Here is a 24,705-nt window from a genome sequence, read left to right as displayed (position 1 = left end):
TATTAAATATTTTTATTAAACAGATATGGCCAGGTGGAATCATGCATGTTCTTATTCTAAGTTTGTCCTGTTCAGCTATTTTTCTGTACGTCTAAACCAGTTTTATATTCATCTTCACTTTTTCCTACAGAGAGGATAGAACCTCTTTTCACTGTAGACTACCTTTTGATAGGCAGGCTAAAGCAGATGGAAGCTTTTGGTAGAAAAAGGAAATGGATCTATTTCATGTGAACAGTTTTATTATCACCAGTCTTAAACAACTGCAACGTAGCAATGTGTTTTGCTAGCAGTGCTTTTCCTCACCGGTACCTTATTAATAACGCTGTCAAAGGCCTTCTGTAGCTTGCTGTGTGTCAAGGTAAGCTTCCTGAAATCTCGATGTGCTTCCAGTATGGGGATGACAATTTTGTAGACCTCGTTCACAGTTTCATACAATCCCCCCTTGGGAAAAAAAAAAAAAAGAGAAAAAAAGAGAAAAAAAAGAGAAAAAAAGGGAAAAAAGAGAAAACGGAAGAAAAAGAAAAATAAGAGGGAGAGGAAAAGGAAAAGGAAAAGGAAAAGGAAAAGGAAAAGGAAAAGGAAAGGAAAGGAAAGGAAAGGAAAGGAAAGGAAAGGAAAGGAAAGGAAAGGAGAGGAAAGGAAAGGAAAGGAAAGGAAAGGAAAGGAGAGGAAAGGAGAGGAAAGGAGAGGAAAGGAGAGGAAGAGAAAAAAGAAAAGAAAAGAGAAAAGAAAAATAAAGAGAAAAAGAAAAAGAAAAAGAAAAAGAAAAAAGAAAAGGAAAAAGGAAAAGAAAAAGAAAAAGAAAAAGAAAAAGGAAAAAGGAAAAGAAAAAGAAAAAGAAGTTAGTTCTCATGCACTCTGAAAAGAAACTAGATCACCATTAACAGCCTGACTGAAAATGGGATTTATGGGACTCATCTTTTAATCTGCTATGTTGCTTCTTTTAGCTTTCTAAAAACTAGCAATAGTAAATGCGTAGTTCTAAACTGCAAATGACAACCTGGATCAAATTTGGATTTCTGATCTGTTGGGCTCTGAAGCCCAAATTCCTATGTAAAGCACATGGTTTCTGCTTAGGGGCTACAAAAGTTAGAAATGCAGCTGAGCAGAAGGGAAATGGATTTGTTTAGCATGTACAGTTCATGGCAATCAGAGCTGCATCTGGTCAAAAGGAACCCAAATTATGTCTCCAGAGATGCTAGACCAGCACTACAGCAATAGGATGAGCTCCTTGAGTATTAATGTGACTCCTTACACGGTAAATGTAGATTATGAGGCTGGTGGTTGAAGGCTGCAAAAAGCATAGCAGTAACTCTTACATGCTTTCTATAATGAAATCTGTAGTTTAAGTAAGATTTTTTTCTTAATGCTTGGGTTACTGCTCAGAGTAACCCACGAGAGTTCGAGTCTCTCTCCAGCACCTTCCTAATAACCTTTTTCAACTACCACACGAAAATACCAAACAAAAGTCTTTGGTCATGCCTGGAACAATCACTTTCTGCTGATGCTGCCTGTAGTCTTCACAGCAGAGGGGGATATAACTGAGCTAGGCTACCTGAAAAGCCTGGGTTAGCCACCTAGCTGAGACAGGACCAGGTCAGCAATCAGATGTGTCTCTGCCTCTTGTTTTTTCGCAGTGGGGCAGATCTGTGGAGCCTGGTTTGGCAGTAAGAATTTGTTTCCTCATAAACAGGAAAATAAGCTGTAGATATGGCCCAGATAGCCCCACTCCATGCCCCAGTGATTTCGACCCTCACTCACTGTGCTGAAGAGCTCTGCTGCTTGTTCCAGCAGCCCTACCAGGCCGCTTTCTGAGAAATACCTCCCAGAACATATACCGTCTTCATCTGGAGACAAAACATCATCTGAAACAGCAGATTCTTCTAGCACATTGGACGAAATGTTCTAAAACAGAGCAGAGCAGATAAATGAGAAGCTTAGGTAAATAGTCTATCATAAAGATTGAGGCAGAAACAATTTCAACTTATTAACATGATGGGAAGAAGAATGAGATTATACAAACGCAGCCAGGAGACACAGTTAAATTCCATACAGACACGAATGTAACACCATAAATTTCAGCAGATGGCAGATCAGGCATCTTGCTGCAAGAATCCTATACTTTCTTTCTTGCCTCAGGTTTCAAAGGTAGACTCTTACAGTCCATAAGCTGGCCTCCCTCTGGTAGCTGGATTTCAATGATGCTGCAATGAGCTTTATATGCTGTGCCACAGGGGTCACCGCCAATGTGCTCTTCTACTGCTGGCGCCTGGGGGTGGGAAATTCCCAGCTGCACCCTGGACCTCCTGCCACCTGCTTGAAGAAGCTGCAGTTTCCAGCTGTTGATCTGACTTTTGCAAACAGAGGAGAAGTAGGATATAGACAATATTGTTGTAAAAATGGTGAAAATTGGATGCTGCTTTCTCATTTCTCTGACATATTACATCTTGATCCTGCAGAATCTACTTGGTTTCTTGTTGAAGTTAGTGATCTTATTGTGTGTTTAAATAAAACTAGACAAATTACACCATGTCAGTCATTCTTTGAGATTCTAGACCATGAAATAAGATGTCTACAGTTCTTCAGCATGCCTTTGAATAGATGGCACTGAGTAGAGTCAACATTAAATATTTGGTAATACATAGAAATACATGTAAATGATCAGTAAAATAAGTGTACATACAATGTGGAAGTAGCATATGTAACTTTCAACAGCAGCAGAAAAGCTAAGCTTTGATTTGCTAGTAATTAAAAGGAGTTAAATTAGTGTCATAGTGTCTCACTTCAGCAGAAACTGGCAACGGCAATCTGTCTGAGTGCAGGACAGATGCCAGCTGGCTAGCTAGTTGGGTCCTTAAAGAAATCTTTATAAAATGGCAGAGACACTGCGGGATGTTACTATTGATCAGATTTCAGATGAAGAATTGGCACCACACATCACTAGCAACATGGACTTTCCTCCTTGGGTTTTGTCGATGTATTTACTTTCCCACAGGTGAAATTTACTCCAGCCATGCTGCCACCACAGTGCCTGCTCTGCACATCATGTCAGCTCCGCTGGAAGGGTGAGCACAAAGCTCAGGACAACACTCGTGGGAGTTAAGAACAGGACTGAACTGCAGGAGGGAAGACTGCAGCAGGTTTTTGCACACCCATGCTATTTTTTACCTACCAGTCTCACTGAAGATAGTGACTTGAACCAGAGTTAGCCTCCCTGATACATACCTAGGGCAAGTCATACAACCCATGCATAGCCATGAGGACTGTTTTCACAGAATGGCATGATGGCATGTGGTCCTTGGTGGCTTTTTTTTTTTGGCTAGCAAGAGGAAAGGAGCCCAGTGGAGTGATTTCTTTGTGAAAGTAACCAAGAAAGTCACAGACACTATTTGTCTGATTATCTCTTCTTTGCCTTTAACCCTGTGATAACTAATGTCAGGAATGTATTTCTATGTTTTACAGTCCACAAAGTCTAGCAGGAAAGAGTATTTATTATGTATTCCTGGTGCTTGCATGATCTTTTGCAAAGTGAACATGCCTCACCCGCCTTTCAACTTGATCTACCTTTCACATTGAGGAATTTTATATGTCCCCTATATAATAAAGGCAATACACAAGTTACCAAGTATATGATCAGCAATTATTTTAGACCTCACAAGCCTAGTTTTCTTTAAGGAAAAGAAACACTGGTGTAAACTCACGGGGCTTTCTGTGATCCCCAGCCTTTATCACTGTGTTAGATACAGCTAGGGTAGCCTGCAACCTATATCCCCAAAACAAAGTCCTTGTCTGTGGTAAAATATAAAGTGGCTTTAAAGTCAGTCCATATGCCATTCATACTCTAAGTCCAACTTATCACCTGCAAAGGGATTTAGTGTAAACATTAATTAAGCTGAAAGGGAATTTCACAGAAAATGATCCCATTATGCTTTCAAGAGATGATTTTGATTGCACAGAGAAGAGTATATACAGTTTTGTCTGGCACAGTTTAAGTGTTACTCTATAGACAGCTGGTTTTCTGGATGCTGACAGAGTCACTGCAGAAGACTTAGGTCAACTGATTTAATTCTTTTCTGCCTCATTTCAATAATCTGTAAAAAGGAGAGAACACTTCTGCTCATCCAGATTATTTTTAATACATAATGTTATAATGGTCAATTCTGCAACTAAATGTGTATCACTAATATTAGTTAATTTAATATCTGAGTTAAATGAAGAAATGGACACAGGAAGAGTCAATGAGTGTTTCTCTGTTTTGAGAATGTCATCGGAATAAGACCTTCACAGGCGCTACAAAACACAAACCTGTTTCTGTTTGTAAAGAAAGGGAACTCTTCTCGTGAAAGGCTTTGTAAAAATGCAAAGTGTTATTATAGTTAATTATTGTTATTGAGCAAACTGAAATTGAAAATTATGCTGTCAGATAAAAACTTGTGTAATTGGATTTCTGGTCATTAAAGTATTTCATTACCTTTCTCCTATGGAGCAACTGTTCCTCTGGCAAACATATCTACGCAAGCCTTTTGATGAGAGAGACTGATTTGTTGCTTGTAAACTTCAAAGTTTTTGCTTGCCCAGTGCCTTGTAAAATAGACTTCAGTTCTCTAACTGGAAACATACCCATTCATGTCAATGGGCATAACGTGGGAGCAATGGAAGGAGGAACAGCATTACGGTCAAGTGTGCAAGATTACAGGCATTCAAGGCAGCCTGGGAACAGGATGACATTGGGAAGGGAATGCAGATTTCACCCATACCTAAATGATGATAGTATGTAACAAGGGAGAAAATAAAAAACCAGAAGTAATGAATGGAAGTTAGAAGTTAGGAACCACACAAACCTGGTAAGGGGTGAAAAATGGCGAATTTATAAATGCATGGCCAAAAGTTCAGCCAGTAAAAAGAGTATATACAGCTATCTGTCTTACAAGTAAAGGAATTTAAGAATAATGCCAGTCCATCACCTGATTGCTAAGGTGGAATTGCAAGTACTAATGCCCAGCAAACTACATTCAATGCAAAATGTCAAGTGGTTCAATGATGTTCACATTTACTACCCTGAAGGGAAAAATCCCCAGGTAGTATGGTTATTCACATTTCTGAAGGGAAAATGAAACAAGTGGTATGGTTATTTTCATTTCTGAAGGGGAAAAAAATGCAGGTCGCATGTTTATATCAAGGGATGATGAATGTACCAACTACTAGTGTTAGCCACTTCAAAATTGTCTGGACCATAAAATGTGCTCCTCAACAGTTTAGAAAAGTTAAGCAAAAGAGTATTCAGGTAGTGAATACTGAGTTGGCATATGTTTTAGAAAACTAGGGAAGTTTCAGAGGAGCAAATATGCTTTGGGGACCACATTTTTTAAGAAGTAAACAAGACGAGCAGATAGTGGTAGGTTTATCAGTCTGCATCTAGGACAAAGTGGTGGAAATAATAATACAAAATTTTACTAAAGAAAAAATTAAAGATATTGAGATTAATCTAAATCAAAACCAGACTATAGAAACCTGATGCTTTTGAAGATATTACCATCTTACAAAGGCAATAATGCCCAAACAGGAGATGTCTATACAACATCTGAGTTGATTCTGCAAAACATTTCTACTAATTAGTCGGAATGATTCATAATAATTGAAGCAAACGCTCTGTAAATGAACAATGGTCTTCACTGGTTTTAGAGAGTAATGATGAAGGAGGAATCATCAATACATGGCAATATATTAAGGGTTCAGCCATTTCTATTTTTAATAATGTGTGAAAAAAAAAATCAAATCACTGAATTTGCACATGAAGTCCATTCAGGTAAGGGTAACTAAAACTACATAATCTGATAAACTATGTATAAATATCTGTATTTCAAAATGTCTAACAAGAGAGAGTTATGCTTTCACCTATTTGATGTAGAAAAGAAAAGCAAAAAACAAAACCCAAGAAAACTCTCTGGAAAAGATCAGTTTATCACCAAGTAAAGAGCTCAACAATGCCAAAAGAACCAGTGGAGTACTCGGAGAGATAAACTGAGAGATACTTCCAAGGCTTAAAGAACCTATGGGACATTTTTACTTGACTTTGATGTGACTGCATATATACTATGGTGATTGTGTCATTCGTCAATCAAAAAGGTGTTGGTTGGTAACTGGAGACAGTCAAAGGGTTGGAGAACATACCTAAAAGAACTGAGTAGCTCCAGTTACCTAGAGTATGAGAAAGAAGTTTGAAAGATGCATCACAGTTGGTAAGTAACAGCTGTAGGAAAATTCATGTGATAATAGAGGGGGTCTGCTTAGCAAACAAGAGATTATAGTATGCACCTGCTAGAAATAGAAGCTAGAGACAGCCAGATACTACAGTACCAGTTTTCATCAGTATACACAAATCTTCAGAACAACCTACCAAGAGTGGTGATGGATACTCTGCCATTGTAAAATTTCCTCCTCATATACGCACTTCTACTTTGCTTAACACAAGAAGGAATACACACACCAGAACAGGCCTCATGCTGTCAGATCTTGGGAGCCTTTTCTTACCTGAAAACTGACACTGCCCACTGGGAGATAGTTTCTATCTTCAAGCATGCTAAGGTACTCTGCCACCAGCGCTGCAGCGTGGACCAGACACATGGCTGCTTCCGTGTAGCACTTCCTCTTGGTGTGCTTCTCTGCCATGTTCTGCAGCCAAGTCAGCCTCAAGTCAGGCGATGTCTGGTATCCTTTGGCAATTCTAACAACATACGGCAGAAAGTAGGTGTGAACAATCACTTCTTCTCAGATAACAGAAAGGACCTTTATAATTCTCCACCTTGGTTGAATGGAAGGAGACATTTGTGTCTTTATTCTCTATGATTCACTGACCACAGGGCAAAATAAATAGTTAGGCAGGGGTAGGCAGGGGCTATGAGGAGAGTAAAACTGCTGAACCCCAGACTCTTCAGTGTTCATCAGTCCCTGACTCCCATGCTCGCCCAAGTCGATGTCCACCTCCCAGCAGCTCCACTGCAACACACTCAGTCCCACAGCCTGGGCCCCCTGTGACAGATCAGCTGTGCTAAAGCACAAATGTACAAAAACAGAACAGCTAGAAGGTTTGTCCACAGCTTGTCCATAAAACGCACAGTTCTTGTGCTCACCTCATTGCAGAATTTCCTCAGTAGTAATTCTAAACACAGTCACCTGTACATGAGATCCATGAGCATCTCTGGATCTTCCTGAAATTCCCTCATTTTCACCGTATCTGACAGGATGCTGTTCAGATTACACAGCAGCTCCTCTACCTGCAGTAATACAAAAACCAACATGCATTTCTCAGATGTTTGTTTTCCCCTTCTGGAAAAACAACAGCATCTACACCAGATGATGTTACTGTTCCCCCTTACCCAAGGAAATGTCAGGATGTTGAACTGCTACAAGAAACATTTTTCCAACTCTACTCAACACAGCAAAGACTGCTGACATAGAAGATCTTATACACACATTTAAATTACTCAAAATAAGCTGGAATCCTTCGATCTGTTTATTTCTGAATTAAAAAAAAATGAAACCTATGTGCTAATGGAGTTCAGCTTTAGTAGATCTATGATCCGATAGCAAAGCAGATGTTTTTGTAAGTATTCAGCACAAGCTGAGTTACTGTAAGATTTTTAGGAAAGCATCTGACTGTTATCTGAAATGTTTTTCATTATTGCTGCTGCCACTTTATGAATTGAAAAAGGGAGAGAAGTTTTCATGATGCTACTTGTTTGAAAACATTATAAATTAAATTCTGTCTTCAGAAACTCTTACAGGGTACAGTTCCTACTGGAAGAAAGTTGTACACAATGCTAAGGGAAGATTCTCTTGTAATGTGATTTCAGTGGAACTTCTTAAGTGTTTATTCTAGGGAATTATGTCCTCTACTTCCTTATCACTTATTGTTGTGTTAGAAATAAACTAATGGAATAAGCCCTGCATCCTTATTTTTCACTGCTTTAGAAGATCAGGATCTAGGACTTGCTCCAAGCACATTCCTATGTGAAAGCTCCCAATAAAAGCCACAGATATCATAAAAGATTTGACCTGAATGGGAAATGGAGTTGCCTGCATATCTGCATCTTCCTCTGCATAGGCTAGGATGGTTCGTAAGGATCGTCGAAGGAATTCTTCATTAAACTCGGGTGATTTGCCAACCAGAGAGGCTAGTGACATCGTCACCTGCATCTTCACTCTTGCAAAATTCTTTCAGAAGAAAAAACAAAAACATGAGAGAATGACGGCTGCACTGCACCATGCATATTGGTTCACATACCTTTGTCTACTCCGTAAGCCAAACCCACTTTCTCCTGCCCACAATGTGTTAAACTCACTGCTCACACAACTGGTCTCTGGTGAATCAAAACCAGTCTTGTTTTTCCTGATTAAGCAAAAGTTTCCTAATTCTGACAAGTCTGTACTCTGGGGGAGGAATGTACCTTGTAGTACATATGCTTGTTTGAGACAAGGGGAGGTCAGAAGCACCTCTTTCTTTCTCTGCATAGGCCAGGGGGTGTGTAGATCAGGACACTCACAGAGGAGAAAAAGAGGAAACAGGACTGGAAAACATTCTGGAAACAAGTATGGGAAGCAAAAAGCCTCTGAGCGCCTCATGTGATGATACACTATGCTGATCATGGTGTCTCAGAGGCACATTTTTCTCCTGCAAAGCCAACACTTCTTACATGTCCAAGTCTTTTAAAGTAACAACTAGGGAAGAAAATGTTGTGCAAGATAAGATGACATCCAAAATGCTAATGCATGTATTTTTCCTGCTAAGACACTGTTAACCTACGTGCACAACATGTGTACTTTGCTCCATATGTGTGGTAAGAATCAGAGCATAGGCCCGAGACCAAGGGGCAGTAGTTCTACTGAGGTTGTAATGGCATTAGAGTAGAACTAGTCTAAGTTTAAGTAGTTCTGACATGCGGCTGAAAAACCCAAACGTGATAAAATGTAAAATATTGCTTATGCATTGTATAATCCTTGCTGTCAGGGCCTATTTGAAGATGCATTTACCTATGTTGCAGAAAAAGTCATGCTTTCCTAAACAAAATAATGAACAATACTTAAAACTACTTTCCCTCCTACACCTCTAGCACTAATTCTGGCTCAAATGCGTGAAACAGCATGACATATGAGTATATATCTGCATTTTCTATCACGACTTCAGTTTCAGTTTCAATTGATCCCAGAAAAAGGTGGCACAAAACATACTACTTTTCTCAAAATCTTACACTGGTAGAGCTGAAGCTGTATCTCATGAGGAAATAAAGAGTGGCACAGGCTTGAGTCCGTGTAGTATCTATGCTGCTGCTACAGTGATGGAGAACTCTTTGGCACAGGTCAGCACATTGCTCAACCTCCTCTTCAAACAGGAAATCTCCAAACTACGGGAGATAGAGAAGAAAACACCCATTACTGTAATTTCTGGCTATTAAAACACCATTGGCTTAGTGCACAAAAATAATAGGATTCAAACAACTAATTAAGTTTCCAAAAACTATATTTTATACTTTTTTTTTTTTTTTAAATTGTACTTCTGATTCATGTGAAGCTATAGGTTCCATTTTCAAGATTTTGTTATAGAGAAGAAAGGTTTGAAAATCATATTTGTATTTTGAAAAAGGGCAGCAGAAAGATAATACAAAAATTTCTCAGAGTCCCATGGCTTTTGAAAGCATCAAATATTGCAAAATTCTAAGCATGAAGAGTTGCTATTTTCAGAATATATAATGGTTAATGAAACATGCAAATACATCCTTAAGCATAAGGAGCAATTACTAGCTTTTTGCACCAACGCCCTACCCTTCCCCAGCCCTCCAACATGTTCTTCCTCTTACGGTGTGCCACAAAACTTCCATTACCCAGTTTTCATGTCAGACCCTCCTTTATGGAGTCTCCACAACACACCTAGCAGACAATAAACCCAGGGGGCAGGATGTCTGTCCTAAGAAACTCTCACTGTAGGCAGCACAGATGCTCCAGTGCTGTTTGTACATACATAAGACTGATAAAGGTGTGTGAACAAATATTATTTCGCATTTGCAAGCCTATTTCTCAGGTCTCAACTTTTCTTCACTTCATTATCTCAGTGTTTCATGTCTGATTTACATTGCAAGCCTGCTGGCACAGAGTTCTATCATTTTTATTTGTAAAATAACATCTATATACCTACAGAGTAATAGAAATAATTGGAATGGTTGCCTCATAAAATACAGAACTGAGTCAGCTTCACTAGAAGATCTATTTCAATGAGAATAAAAATTGCTTCACAAAATTCATTATTATAACTGGAAGTTAGCTTTCAAAGATAAAGTACAATGAAAACATAATTATGCATTTCATAACTATCCAGATATCTACCCTGTAATTAGGCTTTGTCAGCTAATCTGCATTTAAGAGCAGACAGGCATTAATTGGACAGGAGTAACCTGTTCATTATTTGCATTTTAGAGTAGTTTAGGGGAAAAAACAAAACAAAACAAAACATTTCATGGCTTTTTTCTTTTTGAAATTGCTTTTCTTTGCAGGAGAATGAATCTTAAACAGATGACCCATATTATAAAAATGCTGGGTCAAATTCTGTCCTTGTATACTTTTTTTTTTTTTAATTGGTGATACAGAAATGAAAGACAGATTAGGATTTGGTTTAGTTCTCAGGCAGAATAAAGACGAAATTTGTCAACATCTTAGAATCTACTTAAAATTTTGGAGCCTATCTTAGAAGTAGAAATGTAGAATTGCCCCCCTGATCTCTGATGAGTTAGCTTCGATTTCACTGATGCCCAACTGGTTAGAAACTAGTTCTGATGATATAATAATTTAAATTTTGCTCTATGGAATCTGTACATCCCTTGGTATTAGGATTCCTAATTAAAATCAGAATGTATTTGAAATAAAATGGGTGGAATTGTTTACCTTTTTATTAGTAAACCTATATTAAAGACTAGACTGCTAAACCCACAGGATTATTCAGATTCAGTTATTCCGTATTGTATGGTCAACAAAACAACCTTACAAGAGCTGTAGAAGTCCCTTAACATCCCTACAGATAGGCATTTGTATTTACATATGCAAAGACATTTAATGAATGCCAGAGTAAAAATGGTAAGTAAACATACACAGCTCTGCTCTAGAAATGTTGCTGTAATAACTTGGTTGGAAACATGAAAACAGAAGTATTGTCAAGAGCATACCTTAGCAATGAGAGCTCTGAGTGTAGCAAAGCAATGAGTCAGGTAAGTGGTGCTCTGATCGCAGCCAAGAGAATTTACCAGGACCTTCAAAACTCCTCCCAAAAGATTGTCTCTGCACTCTGCCGCAAAGCTTGCCTACACATGGAGGAAGAAAACAACAATAACTGCATGAGGATCATAGTAAGACTGTGGAAATGGCTTTCAACAACATCTACTAAAGACAAGGTGGTAGATTTCCCTTTAATTCACAGTAGTGTGATGCCCTACAGTAGGAGAGGCTTGTGGCAACATTGTAAGGTAGGCAGCAATTTCGTTTTTGGATTCATTCTTCCTGATCTTTTTTTTTTTTTTTCCATTCAAGACTATACATGTTTACAGAAGATATTTAATTAAAACATTTTGCACTGCCTAAGAAACAAAAGGAGAAATTAATCTTGCTTCCACTGGCTTCTGAGGAAGCATTGGTTGGTATCAAACCAGCTCTGCCATTTCCCACCTGGATTATGTTTTCTTGCATATCGAGAATGATAAGGTTAGCTTCAGTTGCCAGGTTTCCACTGACCAGAGCTTCTTGATCTAGCTCAGCTTTTGACCTGCAAAAAGGAGTTATAATTAAAGCATACAGAGAGTATCCCAAGAGTTACATGGCCTGCTGTTTAAACAAAACCTAAATACAAATGATTCCACTCTGAATGATCCTGCAAGAACAAACAATGAAAATAGCGTCCAGAGGTGTTTCTTAAGAACTACAAAGTCAAATGAGGAGCGCTGATATTGTAGAACAGAAGTCCCAAAGGGAACACCTGAAAACTAGGTGTCTGGGTAGTTCGAAGAGATGCTTCTACTTCTTTAATAGCAATCTATGGAATGGCTACTCTGCCCTCAGGATCACGTTCAATAAGCTATGCAGCAATTTCTGAATTCATTGCCTGTAGCAGGACACCAAACCCCAAAATTAGGCGACTGATCTAACACTTTCAGAAAAAAAGTAAAAACAGCAGAGCTGGGCAAAGGGGAAATTGCTTTGATGCCATAGCAGCAGTGTTTAATGTAGGCAATTTAAAATGTTGATTCTTGAGACTGTGGAGGACATAAGACAGCAGGCTCCACAGCTGCAGAGTCAATACATCACTGCCCCACGCCCTTAACAGTGGACAGATACGTTTATAAAAGACAGAAGCCTGTGGTAAAGCAACGCATGATACCGTCTTAGTTGATACTTAGAGATGAAGTGTGGAACACAGCTCCTCTGCTGCTGAATGCTCTAAGTATAGGTGCAGCTCCTAACAAAAGTGTACTTTCAGAGATCCCTTCTATGCCAGAAACACAAAGAGGAGACTTTGTTCTTTTTCCTAAACTGCTCAAAAAATGGCTGTTGCACGGCTAGAAGCTGCTCTCTACAGCCTGGGATTAGAGCTGCTCTGACTTGGGCTGAAGTTCCTAAGGTGCTTTTCTGTGGCTGGAGAAACAACCTTACAACCACACTTCTGAGTGACTTCAAAATCTGTGGCTTTTCTGCTACATTCCCTTACCTTTTCTGCCCAGTGAAGTCTTACCCAAAAAGAAAACCAGAAAAGTAAAGAGTCATACTTTTGGGCACAACCAGATAATTCTGGGGAGGGCTAGGAAAGGAATTCATGGCAACCTTATGGCTATTAATTACAATGATTCAAAGTAATGAAGAACAGAAGGGCCTGCCAAAAGGCTGGTGCTATTATCAAGCCAGGGATCACTAAATATGAGTAAGAGCTGAACAAATTAAGCAAACACCATAGCTGTTTGAACCGTTTCCAGCAACCATGCAGCCTTGCACATTAACCATGCTGACGGAATGCTCTCTGCCACACACTTAGCTGATAACTGCAACTACAACCCAAAGCATGCAGGATTCAGGGAGAAGCAGGTTGAGTGGTGACCCATGAAAACCTGCTCTGCCATGGACTACCTATGAACACCTAACATATGGGTCAGTAAAAGTATCCCAAAAGTGATGGGAGCAAAGAGCTCGCATACCAAAGTGATGAACACCAGGTAAACCAGAAAGGCCAGGACAGCATGCAGAGTTTTATTTATGTAACCATAAGTTTTATTTTAAGTGATATAACTGAACTACTGTGAAGAGGTATTGTAGAGAAGCTGCTGGAAGACTGTCTTATTCTGATTTCAATGAAACTGGCTGGGAGAAAGCAAGCTGCTTTACGGGCAAAACATGAATATCCACACAGGATCTGCACCTCTCCCAATCTAGCACAGAAGGTGGAAGGACTATTTTTTTTAAAGTTTGAATAAATTACAAATTAACAATCTTGTGTTCAAAAATGTTTGCAATAATCATAGATGAGTGCTAGGCTACAACAAGGTAGCTGCTGTATAGCACAAACCGGTATTCTCAGTTCAAATTCATACATGTTGAACGATATCACAGGAGCTTGCTGCCATTGTACTGGTGAGAGATCACTGTCTCTGACACACAGTGGCACATTTAAATAGTTAAAATTTAAGCAAGTATCTATGGACAAATGACATGTCTACGTTAGGGAAAAGCAACAAGTTCCATGCTTGCAGAAACTTGGCACACACCATATGAAAATGCTGTTAGCTAAACAAATAATTCCTGAAAATAGTATTCCATAAACCTAGACACTGACTTGTCTACTAAAATAAGAGTGCTGATAAGGTGAAATGTACTGAGGCATCATAACTTAAAACCTGCGAAAAGAAAAATATTCACTACAGAATAATCTTTTCCTACTCTTACTAGTAACTCATGTTTAACATAGCTTGGCAAACCCAGCTCAACTGATTAATGTGGTGAACCTTACACCATGCCACTGTATGCAGTGAGGAGCCATAGCAACACCAGAACAAATGTTGTAGCAAGCCTCTGTGGAGTATTTGACACAACTTGTTTCAATAACTAGTATTTATCACACTGCTAATCAGAAGGAAAAATGTGTAGATAACTATTTAAACTTTTCATTAGAGTATTTGTGATCTCTTTGTTGTGTCATAGCAACAGCTGGATACTTCTGCTACATAAATATTTTATATTTCTTTCTCTTTGACAGAAGAGGAAAAGGACTGAAACTGCTGATTTTGTAATAAAACATCCTAGGAGATAGCACAAAACATAAAAACAAACCAAACCAAAACAAACAGCTTGGTTCTAATAAAAGCAATAGATATCTATTAAATGACTTACTTATCTTGTCTCTCATTTGCCTGCCGCCAGTGAGTCTGCTCCTTTCTCCAGCGCAGGTTTTCATTTAGTCCCACTGATCTGTCATTCCCTAAAAGTGCAACATATATCAGCGAGATTAAAGCAAAAGGGGACACCTGAAGTCTGATAGCTCACTGAAAGATGGAAGTACATGTCTGTAGCAGTTTGTCAGAACTAAAAACATTCAACTTTACAGTCTCAGGGTTCTATTAAAAGGACAGGAGCTTATACATTTTTAATCTAGGATTTTTAGAACATTAGCTTCCTTAATGTCTTCAAAGACCAAAACACGAATTATTCCATTTATTAAATGAAACAGCCCTTTTTGCTAGGAAAAACTTGTTCTTACTAATAGTTTTGACACAATTTATTTCCTCTTGATTAGACAGTAACACAATTTCTCAGAATGTCTTAAAACTTACTTGTTGGCCTCATATTCTTCACCTGAGAAGAGCTCAGTCTTAGCTACACCTTGGATAGTTGAAAGCTAATGATAATTTTTATCCACAGCAAAACCAAGAAAGGTCTGCAAGGGTGAAAAATCTAAGGATGAAAATGTGGATTGTGCATGAAGCCCAACAAACTCATTTATGCCTACAACCTCTTGAGATCCTCTCAAAAGATGTGGAGGGACAGGGGTATGAAGTACCAGCTGGTATTCTGCAGCGCTTCATCATTTCTCCTCTGGCTCCTTCACCTCTCAGTAATGCCTCTTCTAATCGGGCCTTCACGTCTCGTGACTTCTGGAGTGCTTGGGTGCTAACTTTATCTGAGCTTTGTTTGCCCTGAAAGTAAAGTCAAAGTAATCAACATGCCTGCATCTTTGGACATCAGCCCAAATTATATCTCCAGAATCAGACACAACAGGAGAGACCTATAGAGGGGGCAGCAAGCAATGAATATGATTGACTAATACATACAGGCTAATTAAATGTTGCAGATCAGGAAAGAGATGGTATATCTACAGCTAATAAGAACAAACATATAGCTCCATGTCATAGGGAGAGAAATTGAAGTTCATAGGGAAGATTATTTGATCTGTTGCAGACAGACCCTGTCAGAGATGGAGTCCTGATGTCCAGTCCCAGCTCTTAATTAAAGGGTCACCTCTAGTGTCCTGTCCATTATTTACGTAAGTGTCAATATATTCCCCACCAAAAATAGCCGTCAAATCCCCATGAAAAGGAAAATAATAAAACAATTTACATCAACTTCATAAGACTTCTTTTCAAGTTTTGCCTGCACTGAGCTCAAAGAGTACTATCAGTTATATTATCTGTATTAATTTGTCCATTTGTATCATAGATTAGACAGGAGCTAATTTAACAATTGTCAGTAACAAACTTGCCCTGGACAGCAGGAAGGTAAGGAAAAAAAATTAAACAGAAACAGGACAACAAAATCAGGCCATGTTTCACCTACCTTGTACTCAAAGCATGAGACACAAATGAAGAGGAGGTCTAAAATCCTGTTTAACTGCATGGATGGAAGGTCTGCAATCCACTTCTGTATTAGATTCTGATCAGCATTTTTCATAATCCAGAGGAAACAGATCAAAAGGTTGCGAGTAGTATCAGGACCTAATGTGGCACTCTGTCTGTAGGGCTAGGAGCAGATAAAGTAAATGTCAGTTGAAATACGAAAAGGAAGATGGACGTCATTCAGGTGAAGTAATGTTATTTAAATTTCAGTGAAATAAAATCTTAGGACTGGACTTCAGTAAGTTTAACCGCTTCTAGGTTATACTGGTAGTATTTTTTGAATGTATGCATGTGAGATTAATGACAGGACCAGTAGTATGCATGTTAAAGACAGAAGAAAGCACAAGAGCATCGTTTGCCAGATGTTTTTATTTTTATTTCCTTAGAATAATGTAGAAAATGATTCTATGACTCTTTAGGCCCCTCTTGCCATGAAGTTGTCAGCCAAATTGTATAAAAGACGAAAATAACCTTGAAGAAAGAGACAGAGAGAGAAAAAGAAAGATCTTTAGTCCTAGATCCATGGATTGTAGTGGGACTGGGGACCAGTGAGGGAGTCAGTGGCATTTGCTGATCTGGAAATGAGATTAGGTTGGGTGTGGAATGGAAATAGGCATGTGGGAAAAAAAAAGTGGAACTACTTATGGCAAAGGGCTAATTAAAAGACTAGAAGTGAAGAGGAAAAGATGACAGAAGGAATATAAGGCATTCTTTGGGGCTGAAGGAAGTAAGAACACAGTTCTTCATGGCTGTAGTTATTAGTCACAAGAACGGATACAGGGAGAAAACAAAGAGAAAAACAGGTAAAAGAAAGAAGATGGACAGAGCACTGGATATACCATGGACACCAGAGATATTCCAGAACTCCTGAGGTTGAACTGATTCCCCGCAATGGCAAGGGCCACATTTTGATTGATTGCTCCTGGAGACTCCTGTTCTTCTTCTGGGTTTCCTGTGCGTCCCTTTCCGCTGCGGGCATCTGCAACTAGATTTGAAATATACTATTGGAACTTCAGGAGAAATCCAGTTGTTGCCACTCATGTGTCACGGTCTTATGCTGGACTGTAACCTAACAAAACAATTGGCACCTCCATCCCTGAGACTGTTGGTCTGGCTGATGTACCAAGCAGTGAAAGAGATGCAGCACTAGCAAGACATTGCAGCAATCTGCAAAGGCTGCAAAATTTTCAAATAAACATAGGGAAAGGATATGTGTCCAATAAGCTCCAGATGTTCAGAGAAGCTAAAGAAAAAGCAAAGGTAGTGGCAAACATGGGGCTGTCTCTGAAGTGCTTCATAATGCTTAGAACCATCCAGTTGTAGTCCATTTCAGGAAAGAGGATCAACCCAAAAGCCATACATGGGTTTGGTGATATTCAACAAGACGTGTAAGTCTGCTAACTGCTGTTAGAGCCAGTGTTGCTTCCTGGCTAAAGAACAAGTTTAATTTCAAGTATCTATCTGCTTCTATTTCCTGCTAGTTCTTGACATCACCTTCAGAAAATGAAGTTATATACACTTAAGTTTTGTAAGAATGTCTTCTGACTCTGAGTGTCCATTTTCTGCTTTGTAAGTCCTGTTTCTCAGAGAAGCTCAGTGACCAGCCAGTCCCAGTATGTTCAGAATAAGGTCAACAGCCTCTCGTGACAGATACTCAAAAAGAAAGACACTCTAAAAACCCAGCTATACTGGTTCACCTGGGATTCCTCATAATGTCTCCTTTTCATCTGTGCTATAAGGACAACACTTAGATTGGAAGAAGGGGGTGAGAACTGATTAGCCAATGTATAATAAACACTTTTATCTTATTACACTGAAAGTGCTACATAATACTTTCACAGTATTAAGTTTTTTTGTCCAGACACCTACACATTAAGTATTATCAGAATCAGTGACAAAAGTATATTCTTCAACAATTATACCTCTTTTCTTTATAGCCTTTATTTTATTTATGGAATTCAAACGTAGTTTTCCAAGTAGCACAGATCTACTATCTAACAAAAAACTGTGAAATAGGTACTTTCAGCAATATCATACAAACACATGTGGCAAAATGAAGGAAACATCAAGCCTTTAAAAAAAATCATCATCTAAGCTAATATAGAGCAAGGTTTATAGTTATAACAGGTGATAAAATTGTATTTCCTGTGTGATGATCACATTTGCCCAAGATTAATTTTTATATCATGTTAATAACACTAATGAGCAACAGAAAAATAAATAATACAATCCAATTACTTTAATTGTGATGTAACACAATGTCAGTGTTACTTTTGTTTTCTTCCCTACTGTCTGTTAAAACTGTCTTTTTCTCCATATTTCTGGCAGATCTTGGAGGATCATAGTATTTACACTAAGACAGGCAGGACTAGCTACAGATATATCTCTGGTCTATCATTTGCTCATGACACTGAAATTTTTCCTGTCTTTAAAAATCTCATTCACTTCTAAGTAAAGAAATATCCAGCCTTATTAGACTATGGGTAATTTCTGCACTTGGTGTGATCTCTTTTATGTTTGATAAATTGTTTAGACAAGTGACTCTAAAAAGCTGGACAATACAAAGGGAAAAAGATCTTACTTGTAAAATCATGGAGTTGTGGCAATGAATCCAAAATAATACCAACCAAAGGGAGGTAGAGAGCTGCAATTTTAATCTTCACCTCTTTTTTTGAGCAACGTGGGTCTAGGTCATGGGAACTCAGCAGGCTGAGGATAGCACTGACAGCTTTTCTTTGCACCTTGCTAATCCTGTTGACACAAAAACCATCCATGAGCTTCACTAATGGGTCATGCACAAATTATTTATAAATCAAATGTTTAAGAAACAGAGTAGAGGTAAAAGAAACAAATTAATACACCAGTATTAATTAGATAATCTCTTCCATTCCAAGTAGAGAGTCATGTTCCCTGCAAAAGATAGATATTTTACATCTACAAGCCACTTCACCACAATCAAAGAGTACCCAAGTCTTTCAAACCTCCCGTAAAAATTCAATATGGTGAAGAGAAGTGCTTACAGAAAAGCATCAGAATCTGGCCAAAGTTTAGCTAAACTCTTAAGCTCAAAGGCAGAGGTGTTTTAGAGAGAAAAGTAACTGAAATTTTAAGCTATGTTCTCCATTTATGTGTTTAGCCAACACTATCACAACAAACAGTATATTTTTATTCACTTGGAACAACATACTGTAGATAAAACAATGACTGAGTTATTGCTATGTTACAGTGACCCACTGACAGAGTGGAGGAAACAGGACTGCCCTCGAATCAAACTATGACCTTGGCAAGAGTAATAATGTGACTCAATCCCATTCTACAATTTGCAAATAGGGATACTCACCCCTCCCCATCTGCGTCCAGTGCTGCTGCCAGTTCAGTGAAAAGTAAGCCAGTCAGAAAGTGCTGCTGACGGTATTCGGCTGAGAGGTCAAACATACCAGCGATTTTCTGGTCCTGGAAACTAGAGCAGGAGCTAGAGTTCTGCAGAAGTATATCAGAAGAGTTAAAGAAGGATCACTGAAATGAAAGCTTCTTAAAGAGGTTGTAGTCACAATCCACGTAGATAACACAGAATCTCTACTAGAGGAGAAGCACAGACTTTGAAAGAAGGTTGGACATTTTAGAGGAGAACATCTGAGCATGAAACAAAAAGCATCTAGTTTCAAATTAGTTGTTTGCTAGGATGCATTCTGTAAGAGTAACTCATCTGACATTTTCTGAGATGTAAAATTCCTACCCGGTTTTCATTAGTTGGGACAGGACACAAAGTCAGAATTTTCTCCATATTTACAACTCTTTACATTGCTCTTCCTCTTACATTGTACAGCAAGAGACTGGCCCACATTAAGAGAGATCTTGGTGTCAGAAGCTCTGCATTGTGTTTTCTTCAGCATCCATTATGTCTAACATGGAAGTAAGGTCAAGGGAGACAAATGAACAGTGTTTCCTTTAACCCTGGAAATCCTCGGCTGAGCTTGCTGGCAGCTGGTATAATTTAAAGCAGCCTTCAGACCACTGTAACTTACGGCTATGAGTGATATACAGCCAGCCCATGAATGGAAAGTTGCTGCTATGTAAGTGTTGTGAACTTAGCTTCTCCAATCATAGGACTGTGCCACAGGTCACCTGGAATCTTTTTGTCCCCTGATCAGGTGAGCGTAAGTTTTAGAATCTACTCCACAGTACAGCTATGGGGGGTTATGAGTCTGAATTTTGGTTTTTATTTATATTCTTCAATATTCTCTCCCAATATTTCTGCCAGTCACCTGGGAATAGTCCCAGAAAGCAAACACATGAAGTAGCAGGATACCACACTGTGGCAGCTGTCTTCCAGCATATTGCGTCAAATGAAATTAATGTCTCTGAGCAGCCCCATATTTTGGATCCACGTACTTAAGACCACTACCATTTTAACCTCAAGCAGACAGGCCTAGGCTATATTATGTTTGTGTGGAACAACGTTCAAGTGTAGCGTGGCCAGTTAAGCGAATTTGGTCTCTCTCCAAGAATTCCAGAAGATTTATTCACAAGACCACATTTCTTACTGAAAAGCTAACTCTAGCTGGGCAGCACTTCTGCAGACAGATCAAAATTACTGCAAGGGTAGTCAGCTACTGCATTAAATCATCCAAGGGCCACAAAAACCTTATTGATTTGTGCAGGTTGCACTGCATAGGTTACTCCTAAGAGAGAAAAAGAGATGATGATGTTGTTTGAAGGAAAATATGATTAAACTAGTATCTGTCCAGCTCTGACTTGCTAGAACAAGTTGTAAGAGCTATGCTGACTTCTTTTTTTTTTTTTTTCCCTTAAGTGGAAGAGCCCATTTCTAGTTCTTTGGCATCCAGGATTAGCATTAAGCACAACTATTGGAAAATCCTGACTATAAGAGCTTCATACTTTGCTTTTAAGATCAGGAAAAAGTTCAAGAAAAGATTATTTACTATTATTGACCTGTCAGAACCCTTAAGGTAGGAGATGTAGCACATCTTAGCATCCCACCAATTCTTTAGCAATAACACTTGAAAAGAAACCATGAATTTGAACTGCTCCACTACTCAGAGTATTTTTGTACCTTCCACCATTCTTAGCTTCAGTTCCATTCCCCGGCATCCAAGGGCCATGGCAATTATGGGACACTGCACTGAAATGCTTCATTTCAATCCTGACCTCTGCAAGACCACTGAGGTAGAAAACAAGCAGGCTCGCACCCTTTTTTAGGGAGTTTGCCCCAGGGTAAAAGTAAGATACTAAGTAGAATGTAGAGGAGAAGAACACACTGGCAAAATAGTGTGTGGTATGCCAGACAACAATTTCTTTGTTGAATGCGTTTGTGAGCTCCATGATAGATGGGAGGTTTTGATATTCAGGAAGTCTAGAGCTGTGTCAGTATCAGGGCAAGTCTAGAAAATGTAGATGTACTGGGAATGACATTGTGGGAGAAATGAGAAGGGATGAGGAGGGGCATTCACAAAAATTGTATGGATAGGTGTACTCAGGATACCTGAGTGTTTCCACACAGAAAAATCAAAAAGTTCAAATAAAAGAGAAAAAAAACTATCCAGAAAACACAAGAGTAACCATTGGCAAAGTCGTAGCATCCTCTGTACCACTGGGGTGGGGAGGAACCCAGAACAAAGAATACTGCTATTTGGAAAGGGAAGCATGAAAATCTTGCTCTGAACAAAACTAAGGCTCAACAGAAATCCATGATTTCAGGATACTGAAAATTGCAGTGTTGTAATCACAAACCTACATAGCAATAGCATCTGCATCCAGTTGGAGAACAAGAAGTTCAGCTAGAAGGCATAGAAAGTTTGCTGTGCACAGCTGCATGCTGTAATTCTTCAAAACAGATACTGAAATCTGTCATTTTGGTTGTGTATGTATGGGATAGAGATGCACCACGTTCCTTTTAGACCTTGTATGCCTACCTTAACAGTAATTTTCTGTTTTCACGTTTCTAGAGTGGCACATACCTGTGTCATATTAAGTTTTAGAATCATAGAATCATTCTGGTTGGAAGAGACCCTCAGGATCATCGAGTCCAACCATAACCTAACTCTAGCACTAAACCATGTCCCTAAGGACGTCATCTATACGTTTTTTAAATACCTCCAGGGACGGTGACTCAACCACTTCCCAGGGCCTGTTCCAGTGCTTCACAACACTTTCTGTAAAGACATTTTTCTTAATATCCAATCTGAACCTTCCCTGGTACAACTTGACTCCATTTCCTCTCGTCCTATCACTTGGTACTTGGGGGTAGCAACTCCCATTAACTTGTGTAGATGAGGTTTTGCAGTAGTATTACCTTAGTCTTTATTCTTCTTCCCATTTTCTTTCAGGAGGGAAGTCTTTCTCCTTGATCCAGCAATGGCTAATTCTAACACAAGTATCTGAATACAGAGCAACATAACTCTTGCTCTACATGTGTGCTTCTTGTGACGTTCACGCAATATCATCTTGCCTACCTGGGAGGATAAGGAGGGGGAGGGGGATGCTGGAGCAGATGCGGAGGTCATGAAAAAGAGGTTCAGATTGAGGTAATGCTCATGGCTGCAGAGAATTCTCAGGAATTCCAGTCTCATGGAAATCAGGGTGGAGAGTGAATTCAACTTGTTTGAGAGCTAGAAAAGCAAACCAAAAAAGTGTCATGTGATGGGTGTGCACTGTTTAAATTACTGTGTAGTGAAATATCCTGCTTCCCTATACAGATATAGACAAATAGCCCAGCATGCATTAAAATGTTCACTGGTTCCCTGTACCTAGATAATTTCCATACAAAAGCTGCTGTTTGTTTGGCACTGGTGGTGCCTCTCTCCCTGCTGACCTACCAACTTCCCAAGAGACAATCAATTGTGGGGTTTTTTTCCCTCCCAAAGGAAAAACATACAACATTTTTTCTCTTTTGCATACCACAAAGATTAAAACCAAACAGACTCTGCTGAGTCTGTGTCAAACTCATTAAAAAATCATGCTAAGCAACACAGAACATCAATGGTCTTGTCATTTTCCTTCGTATCAACAATGACAACAGGGAAGTACTGCACACAGTACAGGAAAACAAGGTGGTAGCCAACACGTGTTCTACCTACCATCAACTGTCAGAGGGCCTACCTTTGGCAGAAAAAACACAGCAGGTATATCAGGTCACAAAACACAAGGAAAACTTTCCTCTTAAAATATAACAAATAATTTCACAACAACATCCTGCATCGTAATTTATTTTTAATTTTGGAAGGCTTGTAAAGCAAGAAGACAGAGATGGATCATTTTGATTGAAACCCCCCAAATCTAAATACTGTCCATCACAGGAGTGCACTGGAATAGTCGGACACTAAAAGCTGCTCTTTATGGTCTGCAGACCCAGCTGCTAAGGGATGTAAAAAGAGCAAGGGAATAAAAGTGGTTCCATGGATGGTCTGCAGCAGTGCAAGGTAAGACATTTCTGAAAGCCTTAACCTCCATTCAATTTTTTTTTTTTTTTTTGCAGACTACAAATCAAAAGAGGTTTAAAGTCTCTGCATATGCAGTAGGAAATAGAAAATTTACCTGCCCCTTTAGCAGAACTCAAATGATCTTGATGGATAAATGAATCAAACAGAACAGAACACGAGACTGGCCATAAGTCAAATGCAATCCCAATCACGCATGGTGCCTACCTGATTACAGTAATGTTTGATGAGATTAAACACAAATCCTCGGTCCATTAAAGAAAGAAGATCATATAAGAAAAATGCCAGGCTGATATTAATTTTTTCTGCTTGCTCACTTTCCTTTAAAAAAAAAGGGGAAAAATGAGTTGCAGTTAGATGTATAAAACATTATGGAGACAGAAGACTTTTTTGGAATCTTTAAAGAACCATTTCATGGAACATATTGGATAAGATTGTTTCAGTTCTCCAATTTATGTGATCTTGTTAAAATTACATGGATTCACTCCAGCAAATTATTTCAATTGTTGTAGGTTTCACAGGGGAAGATCATGGGCAGATGAAGAAGATGGGAAGATGAATGGACAAGTTTATGCAAATCTTTGGGCTGACAACAATTAAAAGCAATTTGAGACCAGTTCTGAATTCCCTGTGGGCTGCAATCCTGCATATGCTATTTTAAAAATATTGAATGTTTAATATTAGAGAACACTGGTTTAGGCACTTGAAAAACAAAATATATTTTAAAAATCTGCACTGACTCTGCTGATGGAATGCCAAGTATTTTGTTTAGAAATTTTAAGAGTAAAACTGATAGTAAAAAATTACTGGTAAGATAAATCTGTGGGTTTTACCACAGCAGATAAGCTCTTGCATGCTTAGAACTGGCCTGGTTACCAGTGATAGAATCATTGAATAGTTTGGGTTGGAAGGGACCTCCAAAGGTCATCTAGTCCAACTCCCTTACAATCAGCATGGACATCTTCAACTAGATCAGGTTGCTTAGAGCCCCATCCAGCCTGGCCTGGGAGGTCTCCAGGGATGGAGCCTGTACCGCCTCTCTAGGCAACTTGGGCCAGTATTTTACCACCCTCGTTGTAAAAAATCTTTTCCTCATGTCTGGCCTGAATCTTCCCTCTTTTAGTTTAAAATCATTACTCCTTGTCCTATCATAACAAGCACTGCTAAAAAGTCTGTCCCTCTCTTAATTATAGGCCCCTTTTACGTACTGAAAGGCCACAATAAGGTCTCCCTGGATCCTTCTCTTCTCCAGGCTGAACAAGCCCAGCTCTCTCAGCCTGTCCTCACAGCAGAGCTGTTCCAGCCCTCAGATCATTTCTGTGGCCTCCTCTGGCCCC

General features: G+C 39.0%; 1 protein-coding gene across 1 annotated transcript in view; it reads right to left on the bottom strand.

Annotated features, from left to right (window-relative positions):
• The window catches only part of DOCK8 (dedicator of cytokinesis 8), a 73,138-nt gene that overhangs the window by 5,867 nt on the left and 42,566 nt on the right, over nucleotides 1-24,705 (bottom strand). The window contains exons 25-40 of the mRNA XM_080362900.1: nucleotides 23,576-23,689; nucleotides 22,385-22,540; nucleotides 19,252-19,391; nucleotides 18,493-18,662; nucleotides 16,751-16,896; nucleotides 15,853-16,035; nucleotides 15,080-15,215; nucleotides 14,413-14,500; nucleotides 11,707-11,803; nucleotides 11,211-11,345; nucleotides 9,249-9,401; nucleotides 8,056-8,214; nucleotides 7,174-7,274; nucleotides 6,532-6,724; nucleotides 1,762-1,905; nucleotides 310-441 (exon numbers count right to left, since the gene is read on the bottom strand). Of these exons, the coding sequence (XP_080219026.1) occupies nucleotides 310-441; nucleotides 1,762-1,905; nucleotides 6,532-6,724; nucleotides 7,174-7,274; nucleotides 8,056-8,214; nucleotides 9,249-9,401; nucleotides 11,211-11,345; nucleotides 11,707-11,803; nucleotides 14,413-14,500; nucleotides 15,080-15,215; nucleotides 15,853-16,035; nucleotides 16,751-16,896; nucleotides 18,493-18,662; nucleotides 19,252-19,391; nucleotides 22,385-22,540; nucleotides 23,576-23,689 (2,247 nt within the window). The remainder of the gene's footprint in view (nucleotides 1-309; nucleotides 442-1,761; nucleotides 1,906-6,531; nucleotides 6,725-7,173; nucleotides 7,275-8,055; nucleotides 8,215-9,248; nucleotides 9,402-11,210; nucleotides 11,346-11,706; nucleotides 11,804-14,412; nucleotides 14,501-15,079; nucleotides 15,216-15,852; nucleotides 16,036-16,750; nucleotides 16,897-18,492; nucleotides 18,663-19,251; nucleotides 19,392-22,384; nucleotides 22,541-23,575; nucleotides 23,690-24,705) is intronic.

Source organism: Nesoenas mayeri, assembly GCF_963082525.1.
Source record: "Nesoenas mayeri genome assembly, chromosome: Z".
In the NCBI taxonomy this organism is placed as follows: Eukaryota; Metazoa; Chordata; class Aves; order Columbiformes; family Columbidae; genus Nesoenas; species Nesoenas mayeri.
The sequence above is the reverse complement of the archived record's forward strand: the minus strand, read 5'-3'. Positions and strand labels throughout refer to the sequence as shown.